At 37.4% G+C, this 21,170-nt stretch overlaps 1 protein-coding gene across 8 annotated transcripts in view; it reads right to left on the reverse strand.

The window, feature by feature from the left end:
• Positions 1 to 2,218: 2,218 nt before the first annotated feature.
• Positions 2,219 to 21,170, reverse strand: part of Rbm39 (RNA binding motif protein 39) — a 39,119-nt gene continuing 20,167 nt past the window's right edge. For all 8 annotated transcript variants that reach the window (XM_059261749.1, XM_059261753.1, XM_059261751.1 and 5 more), the window contains 10 exons: positions 20,739 to 20,891; positions 19,453 to 19,590; positions 19,168 to 19,233; positions 15,145 to 15,349; positions 13,785 to 13,862; positions 9,844 to 9,894; positions 6,464 to 6,545; positions 4,357 to 4,462; positions 3,260 to 3,338; positions 2,219 to 3,172 (listed from right to left, as the gene is read on the reverse strand). In XM_059261749.1, the coding sequence (XP_059117732.1) occupies positions 3,072 to 3,172; positions 3,260 to 3,338; positions 4,357 to 4,462; positions 6,464 to 6,545; positions 9,844 to 9,894; positions 13,785 to 13,862; positions 15,145 to 15,349; positions 19,168 to 19,233; positions 19,453 to 19,590; positions 20,739 to 20,891 (1,059 nt within the window). In that variant the 3' untranslated portion in view covers positions 2,219 to 3,071. The remainder of the gene's footprint in view (positions 3,173 to 3,259; positions 3,339 to 4,356; positions 4,463 to 6,463; positions 6,546 to 9,843; positions 9,895 to 13,784; positions 13,863 to 15,144; positions 15,350 to 19,167; positions 19,234 to 19,452; positions 19,591 to 20,738; positions 20,892 to 21,170) is intronic.

Here is a 21,170-nt window from a genome sequence, read left to right on the forward strand (position 1 = left end):
TTTTTTTTTTTAATTTATTATGTATACAGTGTTCTCTCTGCACATATCCCTGCAGGCCAGAAGAGGGCACCAGATCTCATTACAGATGGTTGTGAACCACCATGTGGTTGCTGGGAATTGAACTCAGGACCTCTGGAAGAACAGCCAGTGCTCTTAACCGCTGAGCCATCTCTCCAGCCCCGCAACTGTCTTATTTATAATAGAATATTGTATATCCTGAGATTGTCTTCACAGCTTCAGAATGACTTATCTGCTATGAAAAACACTTGAAATGGCCTGTCTTCTCAACTACCTACATCGTCTCATATGGCCTTCTAACTAGCCTCAACATTGGACATTTTTTTTTTTTTTTTTTTGGTTTTTCGAGACAGGGTTTCTGTGTAGCTTTGCGCCTTTCCTGGAACTCACTTGGCAGCCCAGGCTGGCCTCGAACAACATTGGACATTTTAATTACGTACCGTGCTCATAAAATTCTGCTTACTGGGTTAGTTAATGGGATACCAGACCTGACCTGACCGGTCCTGTTAAATTTTCTGATTAGTACGCTTCACCTATATATTGATCAGAACTTGGATAATTAGCCAATATAATAAAAATACAGGTTTTAAGTGTTTTGAGGGCATATTGAAAATGAAGGCTTAGCAATTATTTTTTTTCCTTTTTTTTTTGAGAGAGGATTTCTGTGTAGTTTTGGTGCCTGTCCTTGATCTCGCTCTGTAGACCAGGCTTGCCTCGAACTCGGAGATCTGCCTGGGTCTGCCTCCCAAGTGCTTGGTTTAAATGTTAAAGGCAGCCGGGCGGTGGTGGCGCATGCCTTTAATCCCAGCACTTGGGAGGCAGAGCCAGGCGGATCTCTGTGAGTTCGAGGCCAGCCTGGGCTACCAAGTGAGACCCAGGAAAGGCGCAAAGCTACACAGAGAAACCCTGTCTCGAAAAAAAAAAAAAAAAATTAAAGGCGTGCACCACCACCAACCAGCTTCAACTTCAGATTTCTTACCAATGAGGGATACAATTGCAGTTACCCAACAGAATGGAACACTTGAAAATGCACTCTGAAATGTTATTCAACAACTTTTACTCTCATTTACCCCTCCCAACCTGGGTTTATCTACAAGATAAGTTGTGCAGGCTGGCAAGCTTGGACACTTGGTTAAACTGATGTGGTCATACTTGTTACATTAGTTACTGTAAAAGAATGGCAGATCCAACAGTATCTCCTAGGGGTGACTCAACCTTTAAAAGAATTGACATGCTATGAAAGGTCAAGTGTTCCACTGTAATCCATATTGACTATTCTGAAAAATAAAATAGGCAGGAAAGAGTAGAGGCTCAGTGGTTTAGAATGATCATTGCTCTCACAGGACCTGGCTTCGGATCCCAGCAACCACTTTGTGACTCACAACCATCCATAACCCTAACTCCAGAGGAACACCACAAGCACCAAGTATGAATGTGGTGCACATTAACAAATATGTGGACAAAATAATCATATAGCATTAAAATTATTTTAACACAGGGATAGGTCAGATGAAGAGCAAGGAGCTGAGTTTGAGGACATCTTGATTTTCATAACAAATTCCAGGACAGTCAATGCTACAGGGAGGCCAAGCCTAAAATAAAATTAAAAAACAACAAAAAAAAGACTTCTAGGATTTGAAGGAGTGCAGTGATCGATATTAAGGCTAGTTGAGCTCACATTTGGCAGACACAACATCAAAAGCTCATATACCAGTGATCTTTGTACGGGATTTAAGACAGAACTCAACTCTACCAAATAGAAAATCATTCGTCCTAACTACCACTTATCAAACTACGGTGCATTGTAGATCAGGATAAAAATTTTTCAACCTTTTTCATAGAATACCTTAAGAATAATGATAAATACAGAGCAGTTCCAGAGAATTCCCTAGGGGCGGCTTTTTTTCAACAGGACATACCTTGGGGATAGTAGACACCAAGCACGGGATGTGACTTATGATAGAAATATATTTCCCTCACTGTGAAATCCTCGAAGTATTACTAAGAATCAAGCAAGTTACTACTTGGCTATGTGTGCTGACACATATATCTACCTACCTTCACAACAATCCAGAGGCATAGACAATAACATCTTCAAACTGTGGTAAACCTAAACAATAATGCTGAGACACTCATTTGAAAACAACAAAAAACCACTACAGCTCAGGTTTGTTACATCAAAACATTTGAAAAACGAAAGTTTTCTTGTGACCTTTTTCAGAGAATTTTATTTGTGTGGTTCTTACAAAGATTGTTGCAATATGAAAGTCATTTGTTTGATAGAAATATCAAGCTGTCTTGTCAAACACACTGAAGTAACCCAAAAATATATTTCAGAGCTCACAGAGCTTAAAAGAGCAAAGATTATATGCAACCAGACAAAACCTATTTCTGCATTTCCTATCTCTTCCCCAGACTGCTTTGCTCAAACTGTTACATCAACCATCTTCAGGAAATGCAGGGATCATTTTGTTTGGAATCTCAAGACACACTAAAACACACAGTATTTACAAAGAAACTTTTACAGATACATTAATTGAAAAGTTACCATCAAGAAATATAATTTTGAAATCCCCTTCTTGCCAAATGATCAAGGTGAGATGCTAAAGAGCGTCTCGGCTGCCTAGACTTTCCATAACTAAATGTACATTCCAGAAACCTTTGCTGAACCATGAGCCAAATACATGAAGGAATGTGAAATCTAAGTGCTGTGTAAAAAGTCAGGCTTCTGGAACATTCAAACGTTACCTGTCTGCTTTTACACAGAAAGCACATGTTTCCCTAGAGCTATTCTATAGATCCTTAATGTAATTTTCTACATGGACATTTAAAACGGCAGAACAAGCAAACAGCTTTGCATAAAGTAGGATTTGCTATTTAGGGAGAATGAGCACACTGCATTCCTGTTAACGTTTTTATTTTTCAAGATAACAGGAGTTGTATACAAATGACAGTAGACCCTTGCCTCTTTATTTTTATCTAAATAAAAGATAACTCAAGATGAATTCTCAAGAAAAAAAAAAAGCTATATACATAAGGGACTATATCTTCCTTCATCGTCTACTTGGAACCAGTAGTTGCGTTGCTGTCATAGAATCTGGAAAGAGGTTGTGGTAAGTTGGAAGAGGTACATACGCTGCAGTTATCATTTTACCTGTTGACAAAAAGCAAAAACGTTCAGTAAGCCACTTTGACGTAGTCACCTCTTGTTCAGCACTAAGTGTCTATAGTAGTCACTCACCAGCAAACCATCTACCATGCAATGCATTGACAGCAGCAATAGCTGCAGCAATAGATGGGCACTTCACATACACATTGCCCTAAAAGCATAAAAAGAAAAAAGTAATAAATAAAATTGAACATTGCATTGAACACACAATCTCACAAATTTACTCAAGTCATTTGCAGAAACTTAGGACTGCATTTTCATTCTAACAACTTATGATCAATTCCTTGACTGTTTCGGAAAATGTTTTTTTTTTTTTTTTAAATTTTATTTTATTTTTTTTAATTTGGAGCTGAGGATCAAACCCAGGGTCTTACGCTTGCTAGGCAAGTGCTCTATCACTGAGCTAAATCCCCAACCCCGGAAAATGTGATTTTTAAACACAGTATTATTCTTCTCATTGATTTTTGTTTTTTTAATTTTTGTTTTGTTTTTCCCCCAAGACAGGGTTTCTCTGTGTAGCTTTGCTCCTTTTCCTGGCACTCACTTGATAGCCCAGGCTGGCCTCGAACTCAGAGATCCGCCTGGCTCTGCCTCCTGAGTGCTGCGATTAAAGGCGTGCACCACCATCACCTTCTCTTTGATTTTTATCCCCTAACCCCGTATTGATGTTTAAATAAAAACTAAAGAAGCTGTAGGAGTTCAAAGGCACCCGCTATAAATTTCAATTACTTTGACCATGCCTTTCTTTTAGAGGGTATGTTTAGTTATTAGCACATTGAAGTTTCTTTCAAGAATAACCAATAAGCAAGCATAGTGCATTATCACAGCATATGCATTAACAATGCATTGAAAACAAAACAAAAAACGAAAAAACAAATACCCCGCCCCCCAAAAACAAACAAACAAAAAAACCTAAGGAAATATGGTGATAACAACATGCCCTAATTGTGTCAAAAGTAAGATACAAAACAATATATATTTAATCTGTTTACTTAAAAATACGGCTGGAAAGTGATGGCAGATGCTTTAAGTCCCAGCACTCTGGACTACATAGTAAGAGGTCTAGGACAGGCAGAGCTTTGAAAGGAAACCCTGCCTCAAAAAACAAACCAAACAAACAAAACATAAAGATCCATATACAAAGAAGAAAAAAAAAAAAATCAAAATACCTGAGCTGAATTTTTGTCAACATAAATATGAATAACGCCTCCATGTTTATTACATTCTTCAATCACATCATCTTTAATCTCTGTATCCCATCCAACTTCTTCTTCTCTGTAAGAATGTTTAAAAAAAAAAAAGTGAAATTTATCTTAAAATATAATGGTAAAAGTGATTAAGTACTTTATCTGTATGTGTATGGCAATGTATGTGGAATCCCTCATATAGGAGGGAGTCCATTCCCTCTTGCACTGTATGAATACCAGGGATCCAAAATCTAATCCTCAGAGTAGACAACAAGCACCTTTACTCACTGAATCATATCTAATCTGCCTTGCATCATGTATTAAGTCTCTTTGAGAACCACAGCAATTTAACTGGGCTGGCAAACCAATGAGCTTACTCGATGGATCTAACTATTTTAAACCAATCTCAAAATTGCCATTCATGCAAACTTGGCAAGTACTTTACATTCTCCTCTGTACCTTAACATATATTCTTTACATTTAAGATATCTAACAGGATAAAGCATAAACACGATGTAGAAGAGGCTCCATTACAGGTTAAGTTTTAATGCCATTAAAAAAAATTACTGTGGAGCTGTAATTCTCGTGGAAATGACTCAGCAGTTGAGAGCACTTGCTGCTCTTGAAGAGGACCTAGGTTTGGTTCACAACACCAACTTGGCTACTTAAAAACTGTAACTCCAATTCTGGGCAATGTAACACTTCTGCACCTGCAGGTAGGAGGTATGCATATATATATAAGCTCATACATATATAAGCAAACACTGATACACAGAAACATTGATGGAAAAAATTCAAAACACCATCAAACTAGAGGTTGAGGACGTATAGCTTAGTTGGCAAAATGGATGCTATATAGTGACCACAATTCTACACAAAGCAACCAGTTAAAAAGCCTGGTGTGGCCGGGCGGTGGTGGCGCACGCCTTTAATCCCAGCACTCAGGAGGCAGAGCCAGGCGGATCTCTGTGAGTTCGAGGCCAGCCTGGGCTACCAAGTGAGTTCCAGGAAAGGCGCAAAGCTACACAGAGAAACCCTGTCTTGAAAAAATCACAAAAGCCTGGTGTGCAGAAATGCTTCTATAATCCTAGTTAGGAGGCAGATAACATGGTCTTTTAAACCTGCTGGCCATCCACATGGTACACACATACCCGAGTCATAGTTCTTAGCTAAAGAGATTTTTGCCTTGAAACAAAAGATAAATCATCAAACCAAAACACCAAAGTCGATGATGCCGAAAAAAATAAAACCAAAGGTTGAACTCATAGCATCCACATACTTAAGTACACAAGGGAATATACACATAAAAATTATGTAATTACTAACACTACACATTAGTAAAAATAATTATTCTAATATTTGAATGATAGAAGAAATTTCAAAAACCAAAGGCAGTGCAAAAAGGTAAACTGAAAGCAAACAGAGAATCACAAGTTCAAACACTGCATAGATTATGGTTATTGAAAGATCGAAAGGCCATGCCTGAAAACTGACTGAGACCATCATAGTAAAAAAGAAGACTCTGTGATCTTTGTCAGTGGAAAACCTGCCACACATGCATGACCAGTACAAAATAAATAAATAAATAAATAAAAAATTAATAAATAAATAAAAATCCTAATAGTAAATGGGATGGAGTAGATAGCTCAGTGGTTTCAGTGGTTAACAGCACTTGCTGTTCTTACAGAAGACCTAGGTTCACTTTCTACCCAAAATCATCCTTAAAGACAGTTCCAAAAGGAGGCTAGAGAGATGGCTCAACGGTTAATAGCACTATGTATTCTTCAGAGGCCCAGGATTCAATTCCCAGCACATACATAGCAGCTCATAACAGTCTTTAACTACAATGCCAGGGAAATCTAGTACCTTCACACTGGCATGCATACAGGTACAACAACAATGCACATATTGATAGTAAAAGGTTGTAGGCAGAAATTTTACAATTACCACAGCTTTAAATTTCAGCCTTACTCTATGTCCAAATAAAATATAAATTTAATAAGAACAAGGTCAACTATTAAATCTAATACTTTTTCAATTATGAAATATTTAAAAATATTTAAAATGGCAAATTTGTAAGCATACTTACGTTTGAGGGTTAAACATGTTAGAAAGTTGGAAACACTGTGTTGCCAGTGGTTGAACAGATGCAGCTGCAGCTAAAGCTGAGGCTAAAAAAGAGTAAGAAAAATTAGCTTCTTGGAAAATGTGTAAATATCCCTGGACAATTACCTAAAACCAAAAATCAATGCTATCTTAATATGGAGGAGATAGTATAAAATCACCTTCTTCAACAACAACAATAACAATAAAGTTGCTCACTTTACCATTTGACCTTAACACAATACTAAAGCTAAGCATGACGACCTTAAATCATCTTTAGCTTAACTTATTATAACTGGTAACACTATGTATACATACTCAAGTATTATATAGAGAATAAGACAGGGAAAAGAGTGCAGATACAAGTTTGGTACAGGGATAAATATATTTCCCTAAAATTTCAGGACCTGGGTTAGCTTAGTTGTTAGAGAATCTGTAGAAGGCATGAAGCTCTGGGTTTGATCCTTAACATAGCATAAACTGGGTGCATCTATAATCTCAGCCTGAGGATGGTAGAGGTGGGATGATCAGAAGTTCAAAGTTACCCAGGCCAACAAACCAAGTTCTACAGGATAGAATGCACTATATAAAACCCTCTCTCTAAGAAAGCTAACAAAACCATATTTAAAACGGGGCATAGTAGTGGTCACATTTAATCCCAGCACTTGGGAAACATAGGCAAAAGGATCTCTTAAGAGTTCTATAAAATAAATTCTAAGATAGCCAGGACAACACTTTCTGAAACCAAACCAACACCACGTGGGCTTGAGTATATTTAGTCTAAATCTATTTAATCAAAACAAAATGAAACAAAAATCTCAATACAAATCTTTCCAGAACAAAAAAAAACGGGCAAAATACAAAGATTAACGATTTGATTCTCAAATGATGGGAGTGTTAACAAAATACAGTTGTTGGAAAACACCAATTAAAGCACCATACTTCTATTTGTGTTAGTTTTGCCAAGAATATATAATTTTGTTTTTTTAAGGATATATATATGTATGTATGTATGTATGTATGTATATTTTAGATTTCTGTGGAAATACAAGTGCCCTTAAACTCAGCCATCTCAACAGCACTCGAAGATGTATTTTTATTTTCATCTATGTGTATGAATAATTGCCTGCACTCATGTGCACCACAGGTATATGTTGACCTTAGAGGCAAGAAGGGCATGTCAGATATCCTGATACTTGCTTCATACTGTTGTGGATTCTGGGCAGCCAACCTGGGTCTTGCAGCAAGGGCCTAAAGTACACTAAAAGAAATCTCTATGGTCCAATTTTTGTTTCAATAAATGAACCTTAATGAGTAACTTTTAAAAGATGAGGAAAAAGTAGAAAAACAGAACCAGAACGAGCAGCTTATCTATGGTATGACTATTATAATTTGAGTAAAACAGATATTGTAATACTCAACCTCAAAGTATAATAGCTGTGGCTAAATAAGCACTTTTTCCAACTCAGGGTTACAATGGTTTTCTTTTCTGTTGCTGAGACAGGGTCGTGTCCCTCCAGCTTTGGGTGAATTACCAAAGATATTATAGCTTCTGTTACAGAACTCACCGTAATCATATTATCTGACCAAATCCCATTCCAATAAACAGCTAAGGATAAAATAGTACATTAAGAAATCTAAAAAACTGAAACAGATAATCACTTAAAGTATCTAATAAGTAGCACTGAAAAAACGTTAAAGCTATAAATGAAATAACATTTAAAAAATTAAAAATTATTCTGGTAATTCTGTGTTTTCTGGTAAAAGAAAAAGTGCTTTTCCTTCTTCAATATTCAAGAAAAAAAGGTGTTTGGTGTTTTTTTTTGTCCCCCCCCCCCCCCGAGAATTCAGAAGCCTTTTCCTTATATTTCCTTCTGTGAACAAATAATACCTGGCATAGATGAAGAGGTAGTAAGTCCTAAAGGGCTACTTAGGAATCTAAATAGAACTGCTTAAGAAACACAATAAGGCCGGGCGGTGGTGGCACACGCCTTTAATCCCAGCACTCGGGAGGCAGAGCCAGGCGGATCTCTGTGAGTTCGAGGCCAGCCTGGGCTACCAAGTGAGTCCCAGGAAAAGCGCTAAGCTACACATAGAAACCCTGTCTCGAAAAAACCAAAAAAAAAAAAAAAAAAAAAAAAAAGAAACACAATAAAAATACACCTTAAAAACAAAACCTGCCAGGTTCTGGTGGCACACGCCTTTAACCCCAGCACTCGGAAACCAGAGAAAGGCAGAACTCTGAGTTCGAGGCAAGCCTGTCCTACGGAGTTGAGTTCCAGAACAGGAAGGACTGCTAAAGAGAAACCCTGTCTCGGAAAAAAAAACAAAATAAAAACAAAATACCAAAACAATAAAAACAAAGCATCAACCCGCTGTATATAATTAAAGAGGCAGCCTCTATGAGGCAGAGTAATGCAGAGCTGAGTTTCAGGCCAGTCTGTTCTACATACATAGTTCCAAGACAGCTACACAGTAAAACCCTGTTTCCCATAAATAAATAAACAAACAAACAAGTATGCATAGCTAAAAAGTTTTAAGAAAGCTGAAGGGAACTACTGAATGATTATGAATACTAAGATCAAGCAAACCACAAAATGACCTTTCCTGCTTAAGTGATGCAGCATGCAGAAACATAAAGAAATCTAATTTTCATTTGATAAAAATGTTAAAATAATTAAAAAAGCAGTAACTACAAATGTGGCACTTGCTTAAACTTGAAATACATTTAATTCTCATCTAAAATATAACAAAATGTTTTTCACAGGATCATTATTTAAAAAAACAATAATCATGTTACTCTAATGGTGGTTCCAATTGGGAACAATAAAATGCTTTTTCTGACCCGAGGAAGATTTCATAATTAAAGAAATCATGGCCTATTTGCCATTTCAATATGCATGTAATTTATGAAAACTTATGGCCCCATTCATGGCTTGATACTACAGCTACTACAAAACAATAAGTATAACAGTATCAGACATTTAACCCTCACATGACTATAAACTTAAGTTAAGAATAAGTCTGATCTGCTAAAATATTGAGAATATTTTACTTTCTTTTATGTTAACCTTACAATTAGAAGAAAGCATGATAGAAATACAAGACTAAGTTCTTGCTCTTGTTTTTTTTAAGTGTCAAGGACAGTCCTCTACCAGGGATCAAACAACTAAAGCTCAAGGCTGAAAAGTTCAAGCAATCCAAAACAAAAATAACCACAGACATTTCTATGTTTTTTTTTTGACTGTGTTAGATTTTAACTAGCTTATATTAAACGGAAAAATTATATCCAAACAAACATTAACAATTTCATCTTTGTATATTATATATCAAAAATTTAAAAAGGTGAAAAAATAAAGAACTCACCTTCAGTCTGTTGAGAAAGTCGTGTTTGCAAATCTATAACAAAAGAGAATTCTACAGCTCAGTGCAGGAACAATGAAGAGCCTCAACTAACAGGGTAAATGTCAGGAAAGTATTAATAAAAGAGGACTTCAACAGCAGGGTTTATTAGAATAAACTTAGCAAAACCTGGCAGCAAAACCTCCTTCCCCATTCCTCATTGACAAGGCTTTGGGGCCTTTTGTTACCTCTAATCCTAGAAAATTATTCACCTCTCCTCTAACTCCTACTACATGCCTCCCTATCATACATGTGTTCCATTACGATAACACACCTAGAAATAATGGGAAATGGGGAAAGGGGAGCACACCAGTTAGAAAATATGTGAAATACCCTGATTGAGAATTCAATTCCAAGTACTTGGAAAATGAGACTTTTTAAAATAATGGTAATCAGCATTAAGTATTTCAGAAAGTTATATTGAAATTGTAAGCGTATGAACCACACACATCTAATAGCTAGGACCATCTTTGCTAAATGCCCAATTTAGCATTAACCAGGAAAGACACCATTGCCACAATGTGGAACTTATTTTTTTAAGAGCTTCTAAGATTCAACCTGTCAATGATTTCTAGCACAGGTTAACAATTTGGTCACAGTTCATCAAAACAAAATCCAAAATCCTGTATTACTGCCAAGCTACCATAGCTAATAAACATCGAAGTTCTATTTGGGACATAAGAAGACCAGAGAAAATAAACATGTAAGGAAATCTAAAGCCCAGTTTATTGGGCTAAAACAGCAGGGCCCTTGGGGCGAAAAACTGGCCTATCAGTGAGCTGGAGGAATGTAATATATGTATACTAAGTGAATGTGAAGATACTAATACAGACCCAATGTCAATAACTTCAAATACAATGTCTTTTTCTCTCAAAATAGGTAAAATGTATACATCAGAGATTGATGCTATTAAGTACCAATCACAATTATAATTTTAAAAATAACCTGGCTACTTCTAATACATTAGAAAACAAATTCTATATCATACACAGGGTAAACTTGTATTATTTAAGGGTGTTGGAGTATTCCTTAAATTGAGAAGTTTAAGTCCAGCATCAGCTGCGTTAAGTCACTTTAAGAGCAGCTTGGGCTATATAGGCAAGACTCTAAATGCCTCTACAAGAGGCTACCTCAAAAAGAAAATGCCATGAGGCATAAGGCTGAGGAAATAGGATAGCAGTGAGTTGGGGGATACAGAACGAGACTAAGGCAAACCAGGGACATCCATTAACATCCTGTCTACATAATGATAATCTGGATATAATGCTAATATGGAAATGAGAAGGCTGCAACCTGACTGCCTCATTTGGATCTCACCTCAAAGTAAGTAAATGCAACTAATGAATTCTCTTTAAACATGTATGGGTATATTTGCCTGAATGTATGTCTATGCAACATGGGTGTTCCTGGTGCCTTTGGGGTCATTTCCCAGGGAACAGGGCTTAATAGTTAGCTGTGAGCCATTAGGTGGGTACATGGACTAGAACCCAGGTGCCCTGCAAAGAATAGCCAGTGCACTTGATCCATGAGGCCATCTTTACAGCTCCTACATCAAAGAGCTTTACTAATAAGCACCAGGACAAAACATCCTGAGGGTTAAGTATAGATGTCTTATGCATGATATAGGATAACACAGGGTAGCCTTGAACTCATCCTAGGAGAGCCTGTTCACGGCAAACAGAACTTGGCTAATGTTATGTGGATTATAGGAGTAGACCTTGCCAAACCTAACATTATTATTGCTCCTATAAAGGTAAGAAATAAATGTTTTTCACTAGAGTCCAGGGCAATGGTCCTCAACCTGCAGGTTGAGAACCTTTCAGTGGTTGAACAACCTTTTCACAGGGGTTGCCTAAGACTATCAGAAAACGTAGTTATTTACCTTAAAATTCATAACAGCAGCAAAATTACAGTTATGAAGTTTTATGGGTCACCAGAACATGAGGAACTGTACTAAAGGGTCACAGCAATAGGAAGGTTGAAAGCCACTGCCCTAGTGCAAAACCCATATGATTGAGCATTTTTTTCCCCACATGCAAATTTGACCTTGAAAGAAGGGAAGCAACAAATGAACAATTTTTTATTTTTGGCGACAGGGTCTCTCTAAATAGTTCCTGTTATCCAAGGGCTCAATGTATAAACCAGGCTGGCTTACCTCCCAATAAAAGTGTGGATTGCCACATTTGGCCCCTCATTTTTATAAAGATTAATTTTTATCTTTATTTAGGTATAGATATCATCATTGTGAATGAATGTATCGCACATGCACGTGGTTGCCTACAGAGACTACTAGATGTTGTGGGATTTCCTGGAGCTGAAGTATCAGGTAATTGAGCTGTCCCTTGAGTATGCTGGTAACTGAACTGAAATCCTCTGGAAACAACCATACCCAGATAGTTAAAATAATCTTAATATCTGTACTCCAGGGTATTTCTGAAGTAAGTTCACTTCAATTACAGAAAGCAGCTTGATGGACTGAACAGGTGGCTCAGAGATTAAAATGCGGCCTTCTTATGCCATGCAGGTATAGATGCAGGCAGAACATTGTATGCATAAATAAGTAAGTAAGTAAGTAAATAAATCCGGTGGCTCACAACCATCTATATAATGACATCTGGTGCCTTCTTATGCCATGCAGACATAGATGCATGCAGAACACTGTATGCATAAATAAATCTTAAAGAGAAAAAGAAAGCAGCCTGATGTGGCTATTAATTTGTTACAAAAAAGCAAACCTTAATAGCTAATGTTTTAGAATTCCAAAGCAGAAACACAGGTAATAGTATTTGTGGAAGGTTACAACATATTACTTACAGAAATGCCTTACTGACTTTTCCCGTCCTCATAATTACATTGTAATTACATAGTAAGATTTCAAGGTCCGGCACATAGTTTGACCAATAAAATTGGTTCTTTCTGGCTTTTAAAAATGTGAAAGAATGTAAAGACAAGGATCGCCAACTTCATTTCTTTCTTTTCTTAAAATAATTTAAAAAGCTGGGCAGTGATGGCGCACGCCTTTAATCCCAGCACACGGGAGGCAGAAGCATGTGGATCTCTGTGAGTTTGAGGCCAGCCTGGTCTCCAAAGCGAGTTCCAGGAAAAGCACAAAGGTACACAGAGAAACCCTGTCTCGAAAAAACCAAAATGAAAACTTAGAACAATAACTAACATACTTTATCAACTAGAATTTCTGAACATCTGTGTTTAAAAACAGGGTCAGACTCTGCATCTAAGGATGGCCTGGAACCATGGTAATGCTGCCTGATTATCCCAAAACTGACTTCAACATCATACCTAGCTACAGTATCTCCTTCATGTCCCATGTACAGTTCTATCCAGGACATATCAAAAATCAAACATTACTTTGGTCCTAGACTTAGGACAATGTCAATCTCTTTTTAAGATTTATTTAATTTCTGTTTGTATAGACTTTTGCCTGCGTGTGGATATTTGTGAAATCACATGTATCTGTGGCCTACAAATATTAGAAGACATAGATGTGTCAGTACTAGAGTTATTAAATGGCTGTGAACACACCTTTTCCTCTCTAATTTGCTCTTGTCAGGGTATATAGTCATAGAAACGTGAAATGTAAACATCAAAAACTTAAAGAGTCAGCTTCACAGCATTACTGGTAATGCAGCTATTTAAGCAAAATTTAATTTTAAGTAACTGGGCATTTTAAAACATTACTACACTTGAGATGTTTCCATAGCTTCACAAGGCACTCTGGCTAGTATATAAATATACTAAAACTACACTTCTTTTGCAACCAATAAGATGCTAGAAGTACTTAATGAATTGAATTCTCAGTTAGTCCTTTGAAATGCAAAAAATTTGGCATAATTTCGAATTAGGTGAAAAAACAAATGATTTCAAATTAGAAAAGATTCAATTCCTACCTGCCACAGCACCAAATGCCAAAGAGCCACTCATTTGTAAAGCTTGCTGTGCTGCTGGTGGGATCTGCAGTCCTGTACCTGTAAAAGAACGAGTCTTCAAGTTCTTACTATGTTAACGCCAAAGAAACCCAATTTTGGGGAATTTACACTATGTGTTCAACTCACAGGCTTCAAGCAAATGGTTCTATACTACTACACCTCACTACTACCAAGGCTGCTTGCTGTGGGATGACCTTCTGTAGCCTGTGTATGTATGTTGCTCTCATTGGTTGATAATAAAAGCTGATTTGGCCATAGCCAGGCAGAATACGGCTGGATGGAAAAGCCAAATTGAGAACGATGAAAGGAGGCAGTCTGCTAGCTGACTTACAGAAAATGAGGTTAAATGCCACAAATTATGTGGCAAAGCATCTATAACAAATATGGGTTAATTTAAATGTAAGACCACCGAGTATTAAGCCTGACAGTGATTATCTGGAAAAGGCTGCAGGACGGGGAGGGACAAAGAAAAGCCCCCATTTACAACTGATAACCTGCAATCAATCAATCTTTGGTACCCATATGGTAGAAGGATAAAACTTACTCCCCTCACGTGGTGCTCTGACCTCCACCTGATGTTATGGCATGAGTACACCCTCAAAATAAATATAGTCACACAAAATAAAGGTAATGAGTTCAAATAATCATACCACATTTCTTACTGAGTCTGGTCACTGTAGTACTTACATATACCAATATAAGCACTACCTAAACCTTCAATAAAAGGTGCTGTGGTTATCGTTCTGTATAAATAAAACACTGATTGGCCAGTGGCCAGGCAGGAAGTATAGTATAGGCATGACAAGGAGAGAGAATTCTGGGAAGTGTAAGGCTAAGTCAGAGAGACACTGCCAGCCGCCGCCATGACAAGCAGCATGGGAAGATACTGGTAAGCCATGAGACACGTGGCAAGGTATAGATTTATAGAAATGGGTTAATTTAAGATGTAAGAACTAGATAGCTAGAAGCCTGGCCATTAGGCCAAACAGTCTAAACAATATAAGTCTCTGTGTTTACTTGGTTGGGTCTGAGCAGTTGTGGGACTGGCAGGTGATAAAGATCTGTCCTGACTGTGGGCCAGGAAGGAAAACTCTAACTACAAAAAGGCACTGGAAAAAATATACAACATACTCCTATAGATAAACAGGAACTCCAAATAAGACAATCTTTTCTATTTTGTGGTTTGCATGGTTACCTTTCTTTTTCACCACTATATTCATGATAAATCTGTAACACCAGGTGTGTAAAATGGAAAAAAATTTTCTTAATAAAAACAACAACAACAACAAAAAAAAAAACAGTAATACTATTGAAAACTTACCCTCTGCAAGTCTCGCCATCAATTGGAGACGACCAGTTGTTCCCAAGTCAATTCCAGTCCTTTCTAGTTCGTCACTGTCCAAAAATGAACTAGCACTAGAAGCATCAGTTCGTTCAGTAACATGACCAACTTTCATTGGCCTCCCAGCTAGTTCAAATCCATTAAGCTGCTCCAGAGCTTTCTTGGCACATTCTGAATCAGAAAACTAGAACAGACAACAGGAATTTTACAATTGACTAATTTACATTCATATCACTATAGACCAAATAGTACCTTCGAGTGCATTGGTGTTTTGCCTGCGTGTGAGGGTGTCACATCTAGGATTTACAGTTGTGAGCTGCCATGGTGGGCATTGAACTTAGGTCGTATGGAAGAGCCAGTGCTCTTAACCGTTGAGCCATCTCTCCAGCCCGAAATACAAACTTCATAATCTAATATACACTAATTAAAAGTTTATAAAAAATAGAGTATACATGTAAAATAAGAACGTAAGTTTTTGTTTTTTTCTGGGGGGGGGCGGTTTCGAGACAGGGTTTCTCTGTGTAGCTTTGCGCCTTTCCTGGGACTCACTTGGTAGCCCAGGCTGGCCTCGAACTCAGAGATGCGCCTGCCTCTGCCTCCCTAGTGCTGGGATTAAAGGCGTGTGCCACCACTGCCCAGCGAACGTAAGTTTTTGCAAATAAAAATGCAACATAGCTTTAAAAAAAAAAAACTTTTAAATCCTTCTCTTTAATTTTTAGGCAAGGTGTCACTCTCTAACTTAGACCTAGAACTGACTATGTAGATCAAGCTTGCCTTGAAGTCCTTGAGACACCCCTAGTTCAGCCTCTCAATTGCTGAGGTTAAAGGTATGTTCCAACACATCAAGAAATCTGTCCGAATTTGTAGGAGAATCTGCCTAGAGAAGAATGACAGGCACCTAGGAACTTAAAAGGGATGTATAACATCATTAGCCCACTCAGCAAATGTACCAAAGATATACCTTTCCTTTAGTATCCAGATTCCTTATATAGTCCTGTACTCTACTTCTTCCAAACAGGTTTAAAACAGGGTTCTCCCCCCGCCCCCACAGGAGGTCTCATACTATAATTCTTATGGCCTCCAGGACTATTCCAAGAAATGTTGCTGGCTACTCTTCTGGAAAACCTGATTCAAGTTCCTAGCACAATTTAACTACAATGAGGTACTTAAAACCACCTATATCCTCTTTGCCTTCCCAAGCACTCATACACATGTGGCACACACCCCCACACACATGAATAAAAATAAAGCATTAAAAAAGAAAAGAATGTTGCCATGAATCATGGCACGTATTTTTAACTCCAGCGGTTGGGAAGCAGATCTCTGAGACTATTTACACTCTGAGGTATACAATAGTGAGATTTTGTCTGGCAAAAAGAAAAAACAATGGAAAAGCACATGCCTTTAAGGCTAAATCATGTGTATGTGACTTTAAGGCCAGACTGGTATAAATGCAGTTTATGGTATAAATAGACAATTTTTTTTTACATTAATGTTACTTCTTAGAAACAAATTTTAAAAATGCTGTCATATATGTGTGTATACACACACACAAAATGTATGTATATACACTTTTTTTCAGGCTTTCATGTGATTTTATTTTCTTCCTTCAACCCTAATTTTGTCTTAGCTGGTGGGTCTATGAACACAGACAGGCTTATCTATCCCACTTACAAGCAAGGCAAATACTACTTCCTGAAATGGTCCCACCAGGGAGCCTCTGTTCATCCAACCCAAGTCAGACTTTTCCTGGCTTCATCTTAACTAGATGGTGGGGCTACTTCACTGACTCCCATTCAGACGTTGACCTTTCCGTGGCTACCATGATTTTGCTGTGCTTTTCACAGAGAATGCATCTGACCTTTATTGCGTTGTCACATTTAGTACCCTAAGCCTTGTCAGCACTGTTATTCCCAGAAGATAGATCTCCTTTCCTGAGCCACTTAGCCTAATCTAAGCATAATCTTAGCCTTTCCATTGAACTCTCTCCCCCAATGATACATATTCTATGTATAATATGTACAGTTATATATTCTGCACAATAAATAGAAAAACCAAATATTTACAAATGGTTGTGTGCCACCATGTGAGTTCTTGGAATTGAACTCAAGACCTCTGGAACAGCAGCCAGTTCTCTTTAATCACTGAGCCATCCTCCAGCCACTAAAAAACCAAGTATTTCTAACTATATAATGCATAAACATTATATACAAAACCCTATAATATATAAATTATACATAATAGGTATACATATTGTATATATATTTGGTTTTTTGAGAAAGATTCTCTGTGTAGTCTTTGCTGTCCTGGAACTCAACCTATAAACCAAGCTAAACTGAAACTCAAAGAGATCTGCCTGCCTCTGCCTCAAGTTGTGCCGGGACTAAAGGCAGGAGACATCATCCGTCAGCTCCAATATATTTTTTTAAGAATCTTGGATCCTTTCATCAATAATCTACAATGACTAAAGAGATTATTATTACAGTAACAGTCTCGTGTTTTATTAAAATATAGACAAACAATTAAAATTTACTGACCAAAATACACATGCATTCAAGTATCTGCTCAAGGCTGATGAGAAGCCCTCACCTTAAACTAAGCACTTGGGAGGCACAGGCAGACACATCTTTGGATTACAGGCCAACCAAAGCTATATAGTGTGTCAAATAAATAAATATATCTATGCCAGGGCCAAGCCTTAATTATGTGGTAACATATGTCAAAAAATGGCAACAACAACAAAAAGTATGTGTGTGTGTGTGTGAGTGTGTGTGTGTCTTTGAGTAACAGCCATGGCTTTCCTGAAACTTGCTTTAAATCGTTCTGTTGTTGAGGCTGGCCTTGAACTCAAGAGATCTGCCTGCCTTTGCAGGGATTGAAGGCAATTGCCTACATGCCTGTCAGAAACTACCGTGTTCTGAAATTTTTAAGAAACAAAGACAAAAACAAGACAAGGTAGTAAGAACAGCACAGTGGTAGAACACTACTCTAGCTTAACGAATATTTAGGTTTGGTGCCCAAACAAGAGTAGAGTAGTTTATGAAGGCAGACAATATTATAATACTCACGTGGCCACTTGATAAACCCACTAATATCAACTAGATACCCTAGTTAGACAACAACACAAGTAATGTACTTTGGCAATCATGGACGTGGCTGTAATACATGAACATTTTAACACTGGCAGATGTGGTACCTTATGCCTAAATTCTAGGACTGGAAGCTAAAGTAGTAAGATCACCATAACTTGCTAAGTTGGAATTTTCACAGATCTTCATTTTAACCAGTAAGAGTGTGCCTTTAACCCCAGCAATTAGGAGGCAAAGCAAGTCATCTGTTAATTTGAAGCCAGCCTGGCCTACATGGAGTGTTCCAGCAGCCAGGGATACAATAAAAAAGCAGCTCTTGAAAATAGATATACACTCCAGATACAGGTGGATGTGACACCACTAGACTATGGGCACCAGCACTCACACGTACACACCAAAACAGACATAAGATATACATAGAGTTAAAGTAAAAATGATATAAAAGAATGTCATGGCTGGAGAGATGGCTCTGAGGTTAAGAGCACTGGTTGTTCGCCCAAGGATCTTGAGTTCAATTCCCAGCAACCACATGGTGGCTTATAAGCATCTGTAATGAGATCTGGTGCCCTTTGATGGCATGCAGGCAGCACACTGCATGTACACATAAACAAATAAATGTAGCTATTTCTGCAAATTAAATCACTTGAATATACTAATCAGGGATGGAGAGATGGCTCAGAGGCTAAGAACACCAGCAGGTCCTGATTTCAATCCCCAGCAACCATCGTGGCTCACAGCCATCTATAATGAGATCTGGTGACCTCTTCTGGCAAGCAAGAATATATGCAGACAGAACACCATATACACAATAAATAAATAATCTAAAAAGAGAAAGAAAATACTATTCATTCTTCATTCCCAAGTCCATAACCCATACACAGATCAAAAATTGTTATATAAGACAACTACTTACTGTAATGAATCCGTATCCCTTTGATCGACCTGTTTCACTATCCATCATGAGCTGAATACTTTCGATCTAAAATTTAAAAGCATAAATTAGGCAAAACTATTCCTTGAGGTATAGTTTTTAAAAATCTAGACTATATTGTATCCTTACCCCCTTCCCCCAAAGTAATGGAAGACAATACAACTGTTCTTTACAAATAAAATTTTGTCAAGGCCTAGATTTTTTTCAGAATTATCCCCTTTGGCAGTGAAATAACTGTCAGTGAATGAAAAAAATACTAAATTTTACCCTTCCAAAAGGCTCAAAGATCCCCCGAAGCATATCTTCAGTTATGTTAAAGTGTAATGAGCCCACATAGAGCCTCATAGGTCCAGCACTTCCCTTTTGTAAATTGTTTGCCATTGCAGCAGCTCTGTTTTTTTCTGCCTGTAAGTAAGAAAAACCCACATTAAATACTAATAAAAGGAGACGTATTTCAATGACAAACAAGGACAAAAACCCCAAATCGATTTACAGAAAGCACTGTAGAAAGCACTTGTCAAGGAGTAGGGAAAAGGGAAACAGAATTATGGATAAAAAGGTTTATCAGGTCCCATAAAATCGTCAGAGGGAAGGATGTTGGTGAGAACAGCACCATACTGTGAATGTCATTACTGGCACTCATGGGAACTTAAGGATGTGACACAGCATGTCAACTCAAATGTGTGCCCACTATGCAAACTCTCTACTACTGAGATGTATCCCATGACCCAAAATATTCACATTAGTTGTTGTGTGTAATGTTTTATTATACAATTTTAATAAAGTTTAAAGTATAGGCCAGTTATATATAAAACTATATACTTTATTTCATACCTAAATACCTAAATGCCATCAAATATAAAACTAAGAACCAAAGTAACTTGCTTTGTACTATCACAATCAGTGATAAATTAAAAAAAAAAAAATTTAGACTACTTACTGAGTATTTGTAAACATATTCAGTCTTTATTATCAAACACACCCCAAGATCAGTTTAACTGAAATTTGAATTAATGTCATCTAAAAACCCTGAGTAATTTAGAAATAAGGTGTCTGAGGAACCACATACATAAATCATTGAGAAGAGGCCAGAAGAGTGTCAGGGCCCCTGACACAAAACAGCTTTGAGTTGCATGTGGAACCTTAAGCAGCAGGTGCTCTGGAACCTGTGCTCTTAACTGCTGAGCCATCTCTAATCCCTAGGTAAGACATTACCTTGTTAAGTTCCAATCTACATTCTAATAGAAACTTCCTTTCTAGTAAAAAACTGCTATGCACAGAGGCGTACTTACACTCATTGACAAGTACTGCCCCACAGGATGTAAACCACAATCTCACAATGATGTAATCTACAATCTCACTGATTGGCCTTTTCACATAAATTACTTCTATGATCCCACTTAATAGCTCTGTTAGATAATGAGTAATCAATATATAGCAGGGACTTCACCAAATTGATGACAATTTTCCTCCGTAACCCTTATAAGTGCTGACATTGCTGCCTGTGCTGTGACACTCAGCTCAATGACAAAACCTCTAAAACAAGAAGTTACCTGTGAGGCCTGTACTATAATTGGCACTCCTAATACACGCTGGCCAGTTAATCCAATTGCTAGAGGCACTGAACTAACATCAACAAATTCCACATAAGCAATTCCTTTGGAACGTCTTGAATTTCTATCAGAAATCATCCTCACATCTCGAACCTAAAATGAAAAGAAATAATTATTCTGTAGTCAAATAATCCACATAATTATTTCAACATATAAGAGACTCTTTTGTCAAAAACACTGTCTCAATATATATCCCGAGCTTAAATATTGTTATGTAGATCTGGCTGGTCTTAAATTGAAATAATTCTGTTACCTATGACTCCAGAGGGCAAGGATTAAATTTCAGTACAGGAGTCAGGGCATTGGCACATGTCTTTAAATAAAGCATTAAGGAAACAGAAACGGAACTAGGTGGATCTCTGAGTTTCAGTC

This window comes from Peromyscus eremicus, chromosome 4 (genome assembly GCF_949786415.1).
Source record: "Peromyscus eremicus chromosome 4, PerEre_H2_v1, whole genome shotgun sequence".
In the NCBI taxonomy this organism is placed as follows: Eukaryota; Metazoa; Chordata; class Mammalia; order Rodentia; family Cricetidae; genus Peromyscus; species Peromyscus eremicus.